Source organism: Balaenoptera musculus, chromosome 3 (genome assembly GCF_009873245.2).
Source record: "Balaenoptera musculus isolate JJ_BM4_2016_0621 chromosome 3, mBalMus1.pri.v3, whole genome shotgun sequence".
NCBI lineage: Eukaryota > Metazoa > Chordata > Mammalia > Artiodactyla > Balaenopteridae > Balaenoptera > Balaenoptera musculus.
The window spans coordinates 167,787,793-167,808,462 of record NC_045787.1 but is presented as its reverse complement, the minus strand read 5'-3'; the positions used below and the strand labels follow the sequence as shown (position 1 = coordinate 167,808,462).

Genomic DNA, 20,670 nt, shown 5'->3' with positions numbered 1-20,670 from the left:
TGGATAGAGCCCCTGGTCTGTTTTTCAGACCCCTGCTCCCTAGCTAGACCCCCAAGGATGTCCGACCACCTAGAGGAGCTGTACACATTGCTCCCGACTTACAATGTTACAGGTTCTAATCCCATCTCTTCCACGACCTGGCTGAGCGGCCTCAGACAGGCCGCTTCCTCTGAGCCTCACTTTCGTCATCTGTGAAATGGGACGCTTGTACCCCATCGCAGGGTTGCTGTGAGAATTTGGTGAGTTAATGTACGTCAAGTGCTAACAGTCACTGGCACGTAGTAGGCGATCAGTAAATCTTAACTACAGTATTGTTATTATTATTACCAGATGTGCTGCTAGGCACTTTAAAAGAAAAACAGCTTTGGAACTTCCCTGGTGGTCCAGTGGTTAAGAATCCGCCTTCCAATGCCGGGGACTCGGACTTGATCCCTGATGGGGAACTAAGATCCCACATGCCGCGGGGCAACTAAGCCCACTCGCCACAACTACTGAGCCCGTGCGCTCTAGAGCACACGCGCCACAACTAGAGAGAAGCCCGCAAGCCACAGCGAAAGATCCTGCATGCTGCAACTAAGACCCGACGCAGCCAAATAAATGAATAAATATTAGTTAAAAAATAAAAGAAGGGCTTCCCTGGTGGCGCAGTGGTTAAGAATCGGCCTGCCAGTGCAGGGGACACGGGTTTAAGCCCTGGTCTGGGAAGATCCCACATGCCGCAGAGCAACTAAGCCTGTGCGCCACAACTACTGAGCCTGCGCTCTAGAGCCCGCGAGCCACAACTACTGAAGCCCGCAGCCTAGAGCCTGTGGAACAAGAGAAGCCACCGCAATGAGAAGCCCGCGCACAGCAACAAAGAGTAGCTCCCGCTCGCTGCAAGTAGAGAAAGCCCGCGGGCAGCAACAAAGACCCAACGCAGCCAAAAATAAATAAATAAAATAAATTTATAAAAAAAAAGTTCTTAAAAAAAAAAAGTAAAACAGCTTCATCATGACATAATTTATATACCATACAATTCACCCACTTAAAGCATACAATTCAGTGGTTCGGTATGTTACATTATTCATTTTCTAAAATTATGGTAAATATATAATAAAATTTACCATTGTAACCATTTTTAAGTGTACAGTTCAGCGGCATTAAGTGCATTCACAATGTTGTGCAACCATCACCACCATCCGCCTCCAGAACTTTTCCATCAACCCCAACACAAACTCTATGCCCATTAAACACTAACTCCCCATTCCTGTCTCCCCCTCCCCCAGCCTCTGGTCACCTCTATTGTACTTTCTGTCTGTGGATTCACCCATTCGAGGTCCTTCATATAAGTAGATCATACAATATTTATCATCTTATGATTAGCATCTTAAACCTATATTTTCAAGGTTCATCCATGTTATAGCATGAATAACTTCCTTCCTTTTTATGGCTGAATTATATTCCACTGTATAGATGGATCACATTTTGTTTACCCATTCCTCTGTTGATGGACATTTGGATTGTTTCCATCTTTTGGCTATTGTGAATCATGCTGCTATCAACATTGTTGTACAAATACCTGTCTGAGTCCCTGCTTTCAACTCTTTTGGGTATACATCTAGGAGTGGAATTGCTGGATCATATGGTAATTCTATGTTTAGTTTTCTTGAGGAACAACCAAGCTATTTTCCACAGAAGCGGCACCATTTTGCATTCCCACCAATAAAGTATGAAGGTTCTAATTTCTTCACATCCTCCTGGACACTTCTTATTCGTTCTTTTATTTTTCTCATTTTTATTTTTAGTTTTTCTGGCTTGTGGGATCTTAGTTCCCCAACCAGGGATTGAACCTGCGCCCTCGGCAGTGAAAGTGTGGAGTTCTAACCACTGGACCACCAGGGAACTCCCCTTATCCATTCTTATTTGTGGACCTGTAGGTTTTATTATTCCCATGTCACAGTGCATAGGAATTATCGACCCCAAATGCCAATACATAGTGACCCGGATGAGAAACCCTGAACTCAGGAGAGGGTAGTACCTGGCTGTGGATGGTTGGAGGTGGGACAAACATTCCTGGGTTTGAATCCTGGCCCTGCCACTTGTGCCTGCATGTCCTCAGGCAAGTCACTTCCACTCTCTGGGCCTCAGTACCCTGTCCAAAAAGAAAAAGGGGGGGATGAGATAAAGAGACATTTCATTTATTTTTGCCTCATGAGGTCTGTGCCAGGGTTGTGTATCCCCCACGTGCAGGGCAGGACTCGACATACATTGGTTGTCCGGACTGCTCTGGCCCCCCTGGTCCTATAGCCGCAACTGGGACCCAGGGTTGGGGATGCAGGGAGGAAATGCAGCAGCAGGGGAGCTGAGAGCTGCTACTGGGCCCGGTTCCCAGGACTCACAGCTGCATCCTCCGGGGGCCCCAGCTGTCCCCACTGCCCCACCCGCTGGCGGCCTGGAGGCTCTTGCGTACCTCGCTGGCTTATTCCCACGGACACCGAGGCTGGATCTGGGAAGTCCCCTGGTGGGGTCTCCAGGGTCCGTCCACGTAGCAACTGCCACAAACCTCACCCGCAACCCAGAAAGATTTATCTTCAACCTTGGGTCAGATTCAGCCCGTCTAGGAGGTATAGCAATCTACATGTTTAAGGGGCTCCCACGTCCTTCTGCTGTAAAGTGTTCCCCGGGGCCGTACTTTAAACGGAGTCCCAGTGGTAGAAAGGGGCCTTCCCAGAGCCACGCGGTTGTTCTGTTTTTCTTTTTGGCTCTCTTTCTCTCCCCGGCCCCCATCTCTCTCTGTTTTTGACTCTAGGTCTCCTTCCTCTCATTTCTTGGACGGAGCCCGGGGTTGGCCTCTCCCCCTGCATCCGGCCCCTTTCGTGATTCCGGAGGAATTTCCCAGAGCTGCCTGACCCCGCCCCAGGTCCCACCCCTCCCACGCGGCGACCTGCTCCCATTGGACTCTTCGTACACCGCCCGCACTGCCATTGGCTGAGCCTACGTCCTCGCCCACCCCTACCCTCCCCCCCCCCACCGGTCCCTGAAGGTCCTATGCGCGCGGGCGGGGGCGGGGCCGCTCAGAGGGGCGGGACAGTTGGAGGGCGGGGTCGAGCTTCCTGCCCCGCCCCGCCGGGTCCCAGTCCTCAGGCACGAGTCTCGCGGCCACAGCAAAGGCCCCTCGGAGGCGGCCGGACAGAGCCCTGACCGTCGGACCGACGACGGAGTCCCAGAGAGCAGGTGAGCGAGCGGTGCCGGGGCGCCCCCCAATCTCGGCTTAATTTTGGGGGCCACCTGGCCTCTCTGTTTCTCTCGCCCCCTATGTCCCTGACCCCCCTTCTGTTTCCCTCTCCCTCTCACTCTGTCTTTCTGTCACTCTCTTGATGTGTGGGTTATGGGGAGGCATCCTGGGTCTGAACTGCCCACCCTGGCTTGGGGTGGTGCTCTGGGACCAGCACACCCCTCCCCCCAACAAGAGGACTCTGATGGACTCTGCCCCCTTTCACAGTGCAGGGCACCAGGTGCCAGGGCCAGATTCCAGAGCTAGGAGGGCATTCCAGGTGGTGGGCAGCCAGGCCAAAGGCGTGGAGGTGGGAATGAGTGAGACTTCTGGCTGGTCCAGGCGGCCGAGACAGTCAGAGCCAGGCCCACCCAGACTGGCCACCTGGGAGCTCCCCAGTGGCCTGAAGCCTTGGCCTCAGTTTTGCCAGCTGTGAATTGGGACCTTCGTCGCTGAGGTAACTGGCAGTTGACCTGACCCAGATCTGCATGCATCACCACCTTCTCTCTCCTGGGGGGCTCTCCTGGAGGAGGAGCAGCCCCAGCTGTGAACAGGCCGCTGAGGTTACTTCCTGAGCAGGTCTGAGCCCAGCTGGGGGAGGTGAACGCCCTGGGTGGGGGCCGTGCCATAGCAGGGTGAGGGCAGTTCAGCCCAGTGGTTGGGTTGGTTCAGCCCAAGCTCAGACCTTGGGATCAGATAAACCTGGGTTCCCGCTCTGCCACTCATCACTGATAACTTGAACTGAGTGATTCAATTCTCCAAGCCTCAGTTTCCTGTCTGAGGGACATAACTCCCTGGGGGTGAGGGCAGCTTCCAGAATTAAATGCAGGAATGTGGGCCCTGCAAGTCTCTACCTGGCCTCCACCTCCTCCCTCTCTTCCCCTCACTCACTCTGCTCCAGCCACACAGCCTCCACATTCCACCAACGCGCTCCAGGCACCATCCTGCCTCAGGGCCTTTGCACAGGCTGTTCCCTGTATCTCCATGACAGGTGCACAGGCGCCAACTTTAAAACATAACAAGTTGCCTAGATGGGCTGGGCCAAGGGACTGCCAGGCCAGGGCTGGGCGGCTGGGTGGCTGGGAGGGGCGGAGGAGGAGCCGGCCCAGCGACGCTGTACCTATGGAAACCAGAACAAAGAACTGTTGCCCCAGCCACGCGAACACCTGGGCTGAGCTTCTTCCACTTGGCAGGCTTGGTGGCCTGGGACGCAGGTGGTGGGTGAGTGCCCAGACCTCTTGGAGGGGGGCGAGTCAGGGACTCACACCCCACTCTGATGGGGGCAGGGGTCCCTAAGTGAAGAAACCAGTCAGGCAGGTACAGATTGGAGGCTCTGTAGTATCCCCTTCTGCTGTGTGGCCTCGGGCAGGTCAGGTGCCCCCTGAGCCTCAGTTTCCTCATCTGAGGCCTGGGTAGGGGATGGGCCTTTTGGTTGCTTGGTGATCTGATGTGATGGGTTCAGGAGGCCTCAGTGTCCCTGTCTGTCAAATGGGGCCACCAGAGGGTGCCTAGGACAAAACTCCATCTGTTGTCATGGAAACAGCCCCAGAGGCAGATGCTGAAGAAACGACACATGCTTGTGCAGGTTCAGCCCCAGGTGTTACAGACTGAGATGGGGACCTAGAGACAGGCAGGACTTGGCCCAGTCACAGAGAACTTGGGCTTTTACCCTGAGGGAGGAGGGATCCCTGAAGGGCTGTGGGCAGAAGAGGGGGAGGACCTGACTCGGGTGCTCACTGGCGCCCTCTGGCGGCTGCTACGGAGAGGACAGACTGTAGGGTGCGAGGGCAGGAGCCAGGGGACCAAGATGGAGGCTGTGGGGCGGTGAGAAGTGGGTGGAGCCCGGACTCAAGTAGGGGCTGCATCCACATTCCTGCCAGGTGACCCTCCAGCCTCCTCCACTTGCTGTTAAAAATCTTTTACTTGGGAATTCCATGGCGGTCCAGTGGTTAGGATTCCATGCTTTCACTGCTGTGGGCCTGGGTTTGATCCCTGGTTGGGGAACTAAGATCCTGCAAGGCGCGCAGCGCGGCCAAAAAAAAGAAAACTTTTACTCCGCTTGAGCCTCAGCCTGTCCTGTCTTTCTCTGTAGAGGGGTGGGATATGGTCTCCCAACATTTATTTTTGCCCACTGGTGTCCCCCCCCCCCACCCCATCCCAGCTCTTTCTTCAGTGGAGATCTGACCACAGTTGAAAGTGTCCCAACTCCCACCGCAGCATGGCAGGCAGCCAGACCCTGCCCATCCTTGGGGTGGCCCCCGAGGGCCCTGGGGAACCCGGTTTGAAAACCACTGGTATCTGCCCCCCCACCTCAGAAAAGCAGGTCCCCCCTTTTGCCATATCAAAATGGGCACCGACGGTGAGGCCTGAGTGATGGTTGATAAAGGGCTGGAAGCAGTGGGTGCCCTCATGCTGGCAGAGGGTAATAGTGTGGGAACCAGGCCCGTGGGGGCATTTGCCACGGTGGGCGGAGACCTGGAGCCCCTGAGGCCACCCTGGGCTGCTGCAGCAGGGGCTGAGGGAGGAGGCCCCGCTGAGGGGGCCCATCAATTATTGACGCCCTTTGTTGTGACATAAAGAATTCATGCGGAGGGCGGGCCGCTCCGTGGACCAGTGGCACACTGAAGCCAGCATCCGCCCTCCCCACCCCCGCTCACGAGAGCCGCTCGCTGTATTGTCAGGAATTTCGCGACCCCGTTGTTAACATCACCATTATTAAAAAGGACAGACCATCAATAAAAACTGGAAGAAGAAATAAATTAAAAAAAAATGACATACTATGAACTTACAATCAAATACATTATATTTAAAACAAAGGTATGGATGGGAATTCCCTGGCGGTCCAGTGGTTAGGACTCGGCGCTTTCACTGCCGAGGGTGCAGGTTCAATCCCTGGGATCCCACAAGCCGCTTGGCAGGGCCAAAAAGAAAAAAGAAAAAACCGCCCCAAAGATATGGAATATTATTCAGCCATAAAAAGGAGTGAAGCCCTGGGACTTCCCTGGTGGCGCAGTGGTTAAGAATCCGCCTGCTGATCCGGGGGACACGGGTTTAAGCCCTGGTCGGGGAAGAGCCCACATGCCGCGGGGCAACCAAGTCCCGTGAGCCACAACTACTGAGCCCGTGTGCCTAAAGCCAGTGCTCCACAACAGAGAGAAGCCACCGCAATGAGAAGCCCGCGCACCGCAATGAAGAGTAGCCCCCGCTTGCCGCAACTAGAGAAAGCCCGTGCGCAGCAACGAAGACCCAACGTAGCCAAAAATAAATTAATTAATTAATTAAAAAAAAGAAAACCCCTTAAAAAAAAAAACGGAGTTAAGCCCTGAGCCTTGAAAACATGACACTCAGTGAGAGAAGCCAGACACGTAAGACCACATAGTGGGTGATTCTTTTTATAAGAAAAATACACAAATCCATAGAGGCAGAAAGTAAATTAGTGGCTGCCAAAGGGCTGGGGGAGGAGGATGGGGAGTGACTGCTAATGGGGAGGGGGTTTCTTTTTGGAGTGGTGAGAATGTTCTGGAATTAAATAGTTGTGATGGTTACCCAACTCTGTGAATATATAAAAACACTGAATTGTACACTTTAAAGGGTGAATTTTATGGTATGTGACATATACTTCAGCACAACTTATAAAAAAGCAAAGGTCAAAAATCCTAATTTCTGATTATTTTACTGCACTTTGCAAGGATCTATGCTCTTGAGGTTATTTTCATCTAGTGTATCTGTTTGGTGGAGATGGTGAGCAGTTCTGCCCAACTCCATTTTCAAGTTGGAAGCTTGAAATTGGCCGTGGTGACAGAACTTACACCATGGAAATTGGCAAATGCTACAAATCAGGGTTTGATATATTGTTCTGTCATCATCTAATCCGGAGGTTGGCCAACCTTTTTTTTAAATTTATTTATTAATTTATTTATTTTTGGCTGGGTTGGGTCTTCGTTGCAGTGTGCGGGCTTTCTCTAGTTGCGGTGAGGGGGGGTTACTCTTCCTTGCGGTGCGTGGGCTTCTCATTGCGGTGGCTTCTCTTGTTGTGGAGCACGGGCTCTAGGCGCGCGGGCTTCAGTAGTTGTGGCACGCAGGCATCAGTAGTTGTGGCTCGCGGGCTCTAGAGCACAGGCTCTGTAGTTGTGGCGCACAGGCTTAGTTGCTCCGTGGCATGTGGGTTCTTCCCGGACCAGGGCTCGAACCTGTGTCCCCTGCATTGGCAGGTGGATTCTTAACCACTGTGCCACCAGGGAAGTACCCAAGCTTTTTCTATAAAGGGTCAGATAGTAAATATTTTTGGCTTTGCCAGCTGTTCTGCCTCTGTTGCCTCTCTTCAAGGCTGCATTCCAGTAGGACATGAATGGGCGTGGCATGTGCCAATAAAACTTTATTTATTTACAAAAACAGGCAGCAGGCCAGAATTTGCCACCCCTGGTCTAACTTCAGGAAATGTCAATAATGAAAATTAAATTTTAAAGGGTGGCATGTCTCTAGCTGCTTCCTTGCGAATAGCACAAAAGCACTGAGGGAATATTCTCTCACTATTCGAAAACTGCCATCGGATTCGGCAAAGAAGTCGCTCACTTGGCTGATAAGTGAGTGAGTGAAATCCGAATTCTCCTTGTTTGTATGAAAGAGACCATCCAGCGACATCAGTGTCAGACTGCTCTCCTTTCTCCGTAGCAACTATAGATTGGCTACTGGTACCAGTTTGGCAAAACTCACCAAGAACACATAGTGAGCCTCGGTTGGGTGTGAAATTCACCCGTGCAAAATCCTTTCTTATGTCTGTTAAGTTGCATGGGGCACATCCTTTATGTCAGGAACATTTATGGTAAACATATGTATGTACCTACATGCCTACATTTATTTTTCCTGGAAAGCTGGTGGCTAAGAATTTTCCAGCACTTAGTGAATGGGGTGCGACGCAGCATTCACGGTGCACCCGGGGGGCACTGGGGACCCTGGGAAGCAGGATCTTCTGCCCTGTGGAATCCCCATCACCCCCACACCTAGCATCCAGGACTGGGAATGTGTGGGTTGAGGGGCCACCCCAGCGCACCTGTGACCTGGGTTGGATGGGGGGCCATGACTAGCATCTTGCAGGGACAGCAAGAGGGGAGATGAAGGAGGGTAGGTCATTGATGTGGGGAGCGGGAAGGTTGGCCCTGCTCCAGAGTTTGGGGACAGAAGGGATTGGGAGGAACGAGGTCCACTGGGGCCAGTGCCGTCCACTGCCGTGTGCCCTTCCCCTCGGGGGAGGCTCACATTCAGTCCTGCTTCCACCCCACCCTCCCTCCAAGCCCACCTTTGCCTGTGCGGGGAAAGGACGCTGTCAAGTCTAGAGCAACCCGAGGCTCCACCGTCTGTGGCCAGTTTGGGAGCTGGAGTGTCCAAAATGCGGACGGGAACAAAGGTCAGAGTCAAAAAGACAAAGTGGGCTTGGCAGAGGGTGAAAGTCTGAGCGTGGACAGAGGGCTGAGGTTCCGGGAAGAATGTGGGGTGCAGGGCAGCAATCAGCAGAGCCAGGGACTCAGTGACTAGACACCCATTTCACAGATGGGAAAGTGCCTCCAGGGGCTGGGGCTGGTCTGAGGTCATGGAGGGGAGACCTCAGAGCTGTGGGAGGGCCTGGACAGTGGCCTCCTCGGGGGCTGTGGACCAGCCTCCGGTCTCCTCCCTGGCACTGTCCTGCCCCAGGGCCTTTGCACCAGCCATTCCCTCTGCCTGGCTCACCCTCCCCCAGACCCTGTCCTTCCAGTCCCAGCTCCAGGGGCTCCACCTCGGAGGGGCCCTCCTGACCACCCAGCCTAGGTCACCTGCCGTCCCTGGCTGTCACTGCCCCCCACCCCCGGGCCTTATCTGTCCCTGAAATTATCCTGTTTATTTCCACATTCGCTGCTTCCTGGTGCCTTCCCCTTCCAGCAGGGGCAACACCTCTTAGGGGGCCGTTTTGGAAATTCAGAGGGCTTTTTTTCCCCTCCCACTTATGATAATAACAGGATATGCTAGCATCTGGGGGGCAGGGACCAAGGCACTAGGCGTCTGGCCACGCTCAGGGCAGCCCCTGGCCCTCACAACGTCCTAATGTCCTGCCAGAAACGGAAACCGATGACTAGGGGTTTCAATATTCAGTGAATTTTCCTGAAATGCAACTCCTGGGTAAATCAGGGGAAGATGGAGCTCTTTTTTGATAGAAATTTGTAGCTACGTGTTCCCTGCAATGCCCTGTATGGGGCAAACCTCTGACAGATGCACTCCATCGAGTGCAGTGGGCCTGAGCTTTTAAGGAGGAAAATTTTTTTTTAATACTTCTTTGTGTATTTATTTGGCTGCACCAGGTCTTAGGTGAGGCCCACAGGATCTTCGTTGCTGCATGTGGGATCTTTAATTGCGGTATGTGGGATCTAGTTCCCTGACCAGGGATCGAACCTAGGCCCCCTGCATTGGGAGTGCGGAGTCCCAACCACTGGACCACTGGGGAAGTCCCAGGAAAATTATTTTTTAATCAAACATGTATTGAGCATGTACCTGGCCAGGTGGAAGTGATTTGCTAATCTCCACTTGTGTAATCCTTTTCTTTTTTTAAAATAATTAATTAATTAATTAATTATTTTTTTTGGCTGCATTGTGTCTTCGTTGCTGCGTGTGGGCTTTCTCTAGTTTCGGCGAGTGGGGGCTTCTCTTGTTGCGGAGCACGGGCTCTAGGTCCATGGGCTTCAGTAGTTGTGGCTCACGGGCTCAGTAGTTGTGGCACATGGGTTTAGTTGCTCCGTGGCATGTGGGATCTTCCTGGACCAGGGCTTGAACCCGTGTCCCCTGCATTGGCAGGTGGATTCGTAGCCGCTGTGCCACCAGGAAAGTCCCTGTAATCCTTTTATTTCTGTTTGTATTACTACTTGGGCCAAATCCTGATTTTTACATTTTTAAATTTATTTAACTTTTTTTTTTGGCCGTGCTGCGCGCAGCATGTGGGATCTTAGTTCCCCGACCAGGGATCCAACCCACACCCCCTGCAGTGGAAGCAGGGAGTCTTAACCAGTGGACTGTCAGGAAAGTGCCAATTTATTTAACGTTTTTAAAATGAGGCATAAAATATAGAGAGAGTAGGGGCTTCCCTGGTGGCGTAGTGGTTGAGAATCCACCTGCCGATGCAGGGGACACGGGTTCGAGCCCTGGTCTGGGAAGATCCCACATGCCGCGGAGCAGCTGGGCCCATGAGCCACAATTACTGAGCCTGCGCGTCTGGAGCCTGTGCTCCGCAACAAGAGAGGCCGCGATAGTGAGAGGCCCGCGCACCGCGATGAAGAGTGGCCCCCGCTTGCCACAACTAGAGAAAGCCCTCGCACAGAAATGAAGACCCAACACAGCCATAAATAAATAAATAAACAAATACTTTAAAAAAAATACATAGAGTAAGGGGCACAAAGGTATAAACTATATACACTTGATATATATACAGTAAGTGTTCAGCTTGATGACATAGAATTCACATACTGTAAAATTCACTATTTTAAAGTGCTCACGTTCCAGAACATTCTGCCACCCCCAAAAGAAATCCCATCCCCATTAGCAGTCACTCTCCATTCTCTGCTCCCCAGCCCCTGGAAACCACTAATTCACTTTCTGTCTGTGTGAATTTGCCTGTTCCGGACGTTTCCCATCAATGGAATCACACACAGTGTGTCCTTCTGTGTCTGGCTTCTCTCACTGAGCATCGTGTTCTCAAGGTCCATCCATGTTGTAGTGAGTGTCGGTGCTTCACTCATTTTTATGATTGAATAACATCCCAGCATGTGGATGGACCACAATTTGTTTGTCCATTTATCTGCTGGTGGGCATTTGGGTTATTTCCACTTTTTGGCTATTACAAATCATGCTGCTATGCCCATGTGTGTATACGTTTTTATGTGTGCGTATGTTTTCGTCTCTTTGGGGTAGGTACTTAGGAGCATAACTGCTGGGTCATGTGGTAACTCTGTGTTTGTTTGAGGAACTGCCAAAAAACTGTTTTCCATGGCGGCTGCACCATTTTCTATTCCTACCAGCCGTGGATGAGGGGCTCCAGTTTCTCCCATCCTTGCCAGCCCTTTTGTCTGTCTTTTTGAAACGGCCATCCTAGTGGGGGTGAGGTGATGTATCATTATGATTTTGACTTCTGTTTTCCTAGTAGCCAGTGATGTTGAGCATCTTTTCACTTGCTTATTGGCCATTTATGTATCTTCCTTGGAGAAATGTTAGATTTTTTAAAAATCAAGATATAACTCACATACCATAAAATTTACCCTTTGAACGTTTACAGTTTTCTGGGTTTTAGTGTATTCACATTTGTAACCATCCAGCTCGATGACTTTTTACATTGTGTAGACCCAGATGGAGACACAGAACATGAAACATTCCAGGGACTTCCCTGGTGGTCCAGTGGTTAAGACTCTGTGCTTCCACTGACAGGGGGTGTGGGTTTGAAAAAAAATTTTTTTTTAATTAAAAAATTAGGGACTTCCCTGGTGGTCCAGTGGTTAAGACTTCGCCTTCCAATGCAGGAGGTGCGGGTTCGATCCCTGGTCTGGGAGCTAAGATCCCACATGCCTCATGGCCAAAAAACCAAAACAGAAGCAATACTGTAAAAAATTCAATAAAGACTTTAAAAATGGTCCACATCAAAAAAAAAAAAAAAATCTTAAAAAAAAATTTTTTTTAATTAAAGAAAAGAAAAAATTCCAGAGCTCCTCCCTGTACAATCCCCCTCACCTTTATCACCACATATTAATTTTATTTTTATACCAGCGGGTGGAGACAGACGGTACTGCCTGTGGATTCCATGTCAGGGAAATGGGGGCACCCAAATTCTTTTGTAATAAGGAGGTGGCATGGTGTCTAGAAGGCTGGGATCCCGTGGAAGGCAGGGACGGGATCTCTTTTGGTCACTGCTATGTCCCCAGTGCCTGGGACACAACTGGTGCTCCATAAATGCTCACTGAGCAACTGAATGAGTGTTCCAGCCGAGCCCTTGAAGCTTTATTGGGCTTTTCTGGCTTGTGACGATAGTGGGGTGATCTGGCGTTTGGTGGGCAGGGGCCAGGGACACTGGCCGTCTGGCCGCTGGGCCCCTCCGCTGTCCCTGGGAAGGCCCTGCCCCAGAAGGGCTGCCGTGGTGCAGCCGGGCCCCTCCTGGCTTGTCTGCCCTTGGACTTGGCTGAGCGCAGCTGGCAGGAAGGAAGGCTGGGGTTTATTTTGGTCCCCAGCATGCTCCCCCGGGAGAGCAGTCATCTCCCTGTCTGGCTGCTTGGATGGAGGCGTTTCTGGTAGAACAATGGGTCAGCGGTGTGGGGGGGGGGGGGATCGCTCTGACCCATTGCAGCTGGGCTGGTCCAGGTGTCACAGGTCTGGGGACTGCCCCAAGGGGAGTAGGGGCTAGGAGTGTGGAGGCCAGGAGGGAAGGCTGCAGCTGCCCCCGCGCCCCGCCCCTTTTCCTCTGTGCTTGGCAGGGTGGGTGCGGGGCAGCGCTGCTGCTGAGGGCCCAGGCTCTTCCTGAAGCTGGTAAACAGGACAGGCTTCCCCTCTGAACCAACATGCCCGACCTCAGGACTTGCAGAGGGGAAGGTCAAGGCCCAGAAAGAGGCAGGACCCTGCCTGGGGTCACACAGCAACCAAAAAGGCAGAAAGACCTGGGCACCAGAGTCCTTGGGATCCAGGGAAAGGCCTTCTCCTCTCTGAGTCTCAGTTTGTCCATCTGTAAACTGGGGAGCTGGACCCAGGGAGTTGGGAGTTCCCCCCCGGGTTCCAATGTTTGCAGACATCCTTTCCCTCATACATTCAACAAACACTTACTGGGTGTCTGCTGGGTACCAGGCCCTGGGCTGGTCACCAGAGACATGGCGTGAACAAGAAAGATGCAGGGGACTTCCCCGGCAGTCCAGTGGTTAGCGCTCTGTGCTTCCACTGCAGGGGCCAGAGGTTTGATCCCTGGTTGGGGAACTAAGATCCCGCATGACCTGCGACGCAGCCAAAAAAAAAAAAAAAAAGATGCAGCTCCTACCCACGCTGTCAGGCCAGGGAGGTGGACACCGAAACCAAGGTACTCGGGGCCGTGAAGGAGGATGCCCCGGGCACCATGGGAGCCAAGGGGGCACCTGGCCCAGCCTGGGGCATCCAGAAGTCTTCCAGGAGGAGGTGACAGTAACTCTGAGACTTGAATGAGTTTACGGGATGAGTGATGGGTGGGGGAGGGGTCTAGGTAGAGGGAATGGAATAGAACGTTCTAGAGAAACAGAGGTGAGAGGGCATCCTGGAAGCATAGTTATTCCTTGCTGCTGCTCTTTTTTCCAGAGAACATCACAGAGAAATAGGTCTCTACATTCAGGGAGCTGAATGGCATAGAGCTTGAAGGTCACAAGTCCAGGCAGTGGCGTCCAGCCTCTTGCCCGGGGAAAGCTCACAGCCCGGGGGACACTCAGGTTGGCCACAAGCTTCTGCCCTAGGATGGAGTTAGTTCTCCCTCCTTACAGTCACCATCCTCCATTTTACAGATGGGGAAACTGAGGCACGGGGCAGTTATGTTGCTTGACCAAGAGGTTAGAGCCAGGAGCAGGCCCTAAATATCGGGGCTGGTTTTGTCGTGAGGGACAGCTCCCAGCCCCCCAAGGCTCAGGGCCACTCGCAGGAGTCAGCTGGGGAAGGCAGAGGGCGTAGGGGTGCAGAGGTGGTGGGGGCAGGCAGTCCCTGTGTTGCTGTGTGGCCTTGGGGAAATGGCTCAGCCTCTCTGAGCCTGTGTAATTTCTTCTGCAACCGGGCAACCAGCTGAATACAATACCAGGCTGAAGTGATGAAATGGGCACACGCCACTGCACCAGGGCCTGCCACGCGGTGCTGAGTCACCCGCACCCCTGCTCTGCCCCAGCCTGTGTACAGGGTCTGGGGCTGGTGTGGGAGCAGGGAAGACTGGGTCATTCATCTCCAGGCCCGTCCTGACCTCTGTGGGCAGGGACAGGGCGGCCGAGGGTTGGGACTTCTCCCGGGGTCTGAGCTCACACACAGATGGGCTTTGTGGAGGTTCCTGTGGCTGAGTGGGCACTCACGTGGCATTCCTGGTCTGGCTGGCCTGAGGCTGGGGTCGGGGTGGATTCCCACCAGAGCCTGGGGCAGCAGCGGGTCAGGGCTGGGGGTGGGTCTCAGGCTCCCTCATTCATTTGGCAGATGTTTCTGGAGCCTCGAAAAACACAGCGGTTAAGGAATCAGGCCCATTACCTCCCCCGTGGCCTGCGGTGAGGCAGACCACGGAAGAAGCAAAGCCAGCGGGGCAGAGCAGTGATGGGGGACGCCTGGGGTGCTGTGTGGCTCAGAGGAGGTGCCTCACTGTCAGTTTGGCTGTTCAGGGGTGGCTTCCTAGAGGAGGTGGTGTCCAGGCTGAGCTGAGGGATGAACCTGCGAGGGCGAGAGGCAGGGGCTTAGGGGCCAGGGCTTTTGGGGGATGTATATGAGTCCACCAGAGAAGAGGCAGGGGTTTGGGGGCCAAGATGTTGGGGGATGTACAGGAGCTCACCAGGGAAGATGCAGGGGACGGAATGAGGTGTGGGCTTTGGTCCTGAGAGCCATGAGGAGCTGCGAGCTGGTTCTTACAAGGAAAGGGCTAAGCCCAGATGTGCAATGTAGGAAGAATTCTGGCGCTGTTGGAAGGAGGTGGTTGGAAGGGGAGCCTCCAGAGCCTGGGGGATCTGGAAGACTGCTGTGCAGGAAGGACAAAAGGAGACAGACATAAGGGACAGACAGAGGTCCAGGCTTCTGTGGTTGGAGGCCTGGTCACTGTTCCCAGAGAGCCAGCCTGCCATTCACCTTGGCCCCCTCCCTGGCCCTTTCCTGGGCGGAAGCTGATGCAAGTCAATATTTCTGTATCAGAGGAATCAGCAGAGTGATGCGTTTCCAGAAACCCCACAAATGGCCCTGGGGAACCCCCACCCAGGCCACTGCCCCCCCTGACTCATTCAGGGCCTGACTAAGGCCTCAGGATGTCCGTTGTAAACTGAACGGGGTGAGGAGGCCAGGAGGATTGGTACCTGGGCTCCTCCACCCTGAACAGCCCAGGGGCTGGGCTGGGCTGGGACCCTGTCTCATGGAGCTGCAGGATGAGGGGAATGATAAGCTGGACCCCCCCCCCCCCGTGATAACTCACCTTGAGCCCCTTCTCAACTCACAGCAAGGATACAGTGGGTTTGCAGGGCTGGTACCAGGGACCACAAGTAGTGGGATTCAGAAGGCCCTGCCCATTAATTTCCAAAACATACAAACAGCTCATACAACTCAATAACCAAAAAACAACCCAATCAAAATACGGGCAGAAGACTAAATAGATATTTCTCCAAAGAAAACATAGAAATGGCCAACAGGTAACATGAAAAGATGCTCATCATTGCTAATTATTAGAGAAACGCAAATCAAAACTACGATGAGGTATCTCCTTACACTGGTCAGAATGGCCATCGTTAAAAAGTCTACAAATAACAAATGCTGGAGAGGGTGTGGAGAAAAGAGAACCCTCCTACACTATTAGTGGGAATGTAAGTCGTTGCAGCCACTATGGAGAACAGTATAGAGGTTCCTCAAAAACTAAAATAGTGTTGCCATATGATCCAGCAATCCCACTCCTGGGCATATATCCAGACAAAACTCTAATTCGAAAAGGTACATGCACCCCAATGTTCACAGCAGCACTATTTACAATAGCCAAGATACAGAAACAATCTAAATGTCCATTGACAGATGAATGGATAAATAAGATGTGGTACACATACACAATGGAATATTACTCAACCATGAAAAAGAATGAAATAATGCCATTTGCAGCAACATGGATGGACCTAGAGATTCTCATAATAAGGGGAGTAAGTCAAAAAGAAAGACAAATACCATATGATAAAACCTATATGTGGAATGTAAAATAGGACACAAATGAAGTTATCTACCAAACAGAAACAGACTCACCGACATAGAGAACAGACTTGTGTTTGCCAAGGGGGAGGGTGGGTAGGGGAAGGAAAGATTGGGAGTTTGGGATTAGCAGATGCAGATGAGTATATACAGAATGGATAAACAACAAGGTCCTATGGTATAGCACAGGGAACTAGATTCAGTATCCTGTAATAAACCATAACAGAAGGCCCTGCCCAGATTTCACCATTACACATTAATTCCTTTGACTTTTTTTTAGAAACAAATTCCCTTAGGGTCCCTTGGGTCATCATAATGCTATTTTTTAAACGAGCTTTTCCTAAAAATAGCTTTTGCTATTTTTTTTCACAAGTTTCTGCCGTTCTGTGCTCCAGCTACTTGGAATTTCCCTCCTCTAGGCCTTGGAGCATGGGGATCTTCCCGCCTGGGATGCCCTCCCCATTTTCTCACCTGTCCCTTCCTCCAGGAGGTCAGCCTGGGCCCTCTTGATCTGCTGGGGTGCCCGTGCTATGTGGGCTCTTGCAGCTTCCCGGATGGTAGCACTTGCTGTGTTCCCGGGGGCTCGCTGGTCGGCTCCGTACACCCAGTCCTGGCACACACAGTAGGTCTGTGGAATGGGCACGCAGGCTCCCCTGGAGATAGGCTGGTGGTGTGTGCCCATTTCCCGGATTGGGAAGACGGTGGTCGCCAACGTTAGCGGCCCGCCCAGGCAAGCCCCTGGCAGCCGGGCCGTGCAGGCTGACGGCGGGTCTGTGTCCTCACCCCCGTGCAGGGCGGATGGACACCTTCAGCACCAAGAGCCTGGTCCTACAGGCCCAGAAGAAGCTCCTGAGCAAGATCGCATCCAGGGCGGTGGCGGCCGCGTTCATCGACGACACCAGCAGTGAGGTGCTGGACGAGCTGTACCGCGCCACCAAGGAGTTCACACGCAGCCGCAAGGAGGCCCAGAAGGTGGTCAAGAACCTGGTCAAGGTGGCTGTGAAGCTGGGCGTCCTGCTGCGCAGCGGGCAGCTGGGCGGCGAGGAGCTGGCGCGGCTGCAGCGCTTCCGGCAGCAGGCGCGCCGCCTGGCCATGACCGCCGTCAGCTTCCACCAGGTGGACTTCACCTTCGACCGGCGCGTCCTGGCCGCCGCCCTGCTCGAGTGCCGGGACCTGCTGCACCAGGCGGCGGGCGCGCACCTGACCGCCAAGTCCCACGGCCGCATCAACCACGTGTTCGGCCACTTGGCTGACTGCGACTTCCTCGCCGCGCTCTACGGCCCGGCTGAGCCCTACCGCTCCCACCTGCGCAGGATCTGCGAGGGTCTCAACCGGCTGCTGGACGAGGAGAGCATATGACCTCCGACCTGACCTCCGACCTCCTCGCTCCAGCTTCCCGCTGGGGGCGGGGCTTGCGGGGGTGTTTTTAACCTCTTCCAGTCTGACTCTGGCCAAACCCCCCACCCAACCTACACACGCACGCACGCACGCACGCACGCGCGCACGCGCGCCTCTGCAGCTCTAAGGACCCAGGTCACTTCTCCTCCTCCGGCCCAGTCTCCGTGGGGAGAGGAACTCAGCGCGGAGCCCGGCACGGCCTGCCTGCGCCAGCGGCCTCCCGGGACACCTGGAGACCACTGCCTGCTCCGGCGCACCGTCTGCACAATGACCCTTGAGCCACCGGTCTGAACCCCTCAAATCACTTGGTGTCTCTGACAGCTGGCGGCTTCCCACTTCATAATGTTGCCTGGGCTTTTGCATTCCCGCAGAGAGGGTCATGGGAAACCAGGAGAAAGGGAGTGTTACACAGTGAGCTGTTCCCCCGCCCCAAGTTCCTCGAAGTCCTAAGCCCCAGGGCCTCTGAATATGACCTTATTTAGAAATAGGGTGATTGCAGATGTAATTAGTTGAGTTCATACTGGAGCGGGGGTGGCTAATCCACTCTGAGTGGCGTGCTTATGAGAAGGGGATATTTGGACACAGACTCAGAGGACAATGCTATATGAAGGTGGCGGTAGAGACTGGGGGGAGGTGTCTGCACGACGAGGAACACCAAGGACTGCCAGCCACCACCAGAAGCTGGGAGAGAGCCTGGAACAGCCCTCAGAGGGAACCAGCCCCGCCGACCCCTTGATCTCAGGCCTCCAGAGGTGAGAGCGAACAAGCTTCTGTTGTTTCAGCCTCCCAGGCTGGGGTACTTCGTTCCGCAGACCAGGAAATGGGCCCTGGGAGCCACGCGAGGGCCGCGGTGGGTGCAGGTGTGTCAGTGAGGACGCCTCCTCCCTCTGGTTGGCATCGTGGCCCAGACTCCCACGTGGGAGAGGAACGGAGTGCGCCCCCGATGCAGGGCGTCAGGGGAAGCTGTCTGAGATGCGTGCATGTTTTTAAATGATGATTTCATATTTGGAAAACAAACACACAATTGTTTTTATAAGACAGGCCTCAGAAACAAAGCTCAACAACTCTTGGCTTTGGCGACGCTGGTGCGGCGATTCTTAACTTGGGGCGTGGATGGACACGTTGGGGTGTGGGAGCGTATTTGTGATCTGTCAGAAGTGGGCATGGGTTTTAAAAGACTGCGAAACCCGGCTGCAGGTCTGGCCATGTCAGGGCCGGGAAGGTTATTTTGGGCACTCAGGGGGGAGGGGGGGAACGATGTCTATTTTTGCAGAACCTGGTCTGTTTAGGGCAAGGACTGCAAACAGAGGAGGCCTGCAGGCCTTATTAGGCAAGAAGATGGGTTTGCTTAGCCCCATCCGGTGTTTTGAGACATTTGGAATTAGTTGCCAACACTTAAAACCAAGGAAATTGCACATGCCGATCTTGATCTTGGCGTTTCTCTAGAAAATACGCCTGCACTGCCCAGTGGTGAAGCTGCATAGAGGTTGCCCGTCTTTGCTTTGCCACAGTCCCCACCACTCCCTTTTGCCTCTCCACGGCATGCGGGGCTGACTGATAGATTAGGACCCCAGATTCAGGGCAGCGTTTCTCTGTTTGGTTTCTGCTGCTCTGAAAAAGTCAAAGGCTTTCACTCAGGATCCAGCTGTTCCTACCTCTGCCCTCCACTTCCAAGGCAAACTTTCCCTTTTATCTTGGGTCAAAAGACATCTTCAAACGAACAATCGTGCATTTTGATTACGCCGAGAAGCCCCACATGAAATCCTTTGCCCTCTGCTCTGCTGGCATATATCCATGTGATAAGGCTTTGTACCTGTCTTGACTCTTTTCATACACTTGAGATTTAATTTAAAAAAACCAAAGAGCACTACAAAACTATGTAAATAAAAGCATCTGACAGTTTGCTCTCAGCCACCTAGGGTTTTTGCCTTTTGAATCAAGGTTGCACATAAACGTCACACACCCGCAGCCTGTTAGCAGGTTTGATTCCCGCTGCGTTGGATGACAGACTAGCAGATTAGCAGGGGTGGCAGAGCTTGGCTTCTGCAGCCCAAACAGGGCTCAGTCCAGCTCCTCATCATGACCAAAGGTCCTGGGGCCAGGCGGCTTCGCTCACCAGAAAGCTCCATAAAGGCACACGCACACGTCACATGGAGTAAAGGGGAAGCTTCTCTGTGTCCAGAGGTGCCCTGCTGTGTCCCAGCACATTGCACCTACCGCTCTGCATCCCTGCCGGCGGCCAGTACTTGGAAGTGGTAAGTGCCGCCAGGCTGACCACAGAAGAATCAATATCCCTCTCAGCCAAGGTCTGGCCCTCACACACCTCAGGGCCCAGGGTGCGCCATCGTCTCCACCTGTGTCCAGCTGCCAGGTTTTTGCAGGAGGCCCTGGGCAATCATCTCCTGGGCCCTGTTGAGAACTGCAGGTCGCCGTGGTCGGTGGAGCGAGCCTCCCCGAGGACGTGTGTGCCTCCAGAGCTGCTCGCGAGGTGGTGCAGATCACGTGCGCTTGACCACTGAGGCTGCTGGTGCCCCGCCCCTGCCCTGAGTACCGTGGGCCCGAGGTCCCCCTCAGTGGTTACTGGTTCTGAGAACAGCTGTTCATCTTGCTTGTGCCTCTCTCTGGAGCCATTCCTACACCAGCACCGCTGAGGCCCCGGGGCAGGAGGGGTCACAGCAGCACCGGGCTCCTGGGTGGCATGAGGGAGGGCCAGGTGAGTGACAGGAACAGAGAGGCCTCAGTCGACCCAACGTGGTGATTCTGATCATCAAGGACCCGCTTCATGGCCACATGGTTTCTTTCCTCACAGTCAGAGGTCAGGGTGACAGTCTAGTGGGGGTCAGACTCCCAGGCCCCGCTGTTGGGAGACCAGGCTCCCCTGAGTGGCTGAGGCCTTTGGGGATACCGTTTATTTATTTTGGTTTGCTTGCGGGTTTTTGTTTTTTTTTTAAAGTTACCGAGCTGCAATCCGGCCTCAAAAAAAATAAGCAGACCCAACCACAGGATGCAGAAGAGCAGGTCTGCCCTGGAGCGCTCACCCTCTGCCGGGCGTGGCCCCATGGGCTCGGCGAGGTCCAGCTGCCTCGGGACCGGCACGTCTGCGCCTG

General features: G+C 53.5%; 1 protein-coding gene across 1 annotated transcript; it reads left to right on the top strand.

Moving 5' to 3' along the window:
* Nucleotides 1-3,102: 3,102 nt before the first annotated feature.
* TNFAIP8L1 (TNF alpha induced protein 8 like 1) lies at nucleotides 3,103-19,473 on the top strand. Its single transcript, XM_036847908.1, has 2 exons — nucleotides 3,103-3,213; nucleotides 16,959-19,473. The coding sequence occupies exon 2, from the start codon at nucleotides 16,964-16,966 to the stop codon at nucleotides 17,522-17,524; it is 561 nt and encodes a 186-aa protein (XP_036703803.1). The 5' UTR covers nucleotides 3,103-3,213; nucleotides 16,959-16,963; the 3' UTR covers nucleotides 17,525-19,473.
* Nucleotides 19,474-20,670: the final 1,197 nt, after the last annotated feature.

Coding starts and splice junctions, on each gene's coding strand:
- TNFAIP8L1 (XM_036847908.1), top strand. CDS start 16,964: ATGGACACCTTCAGCACCAAGAGCCTGGTCCTACAGGCCCAGAAGAAG.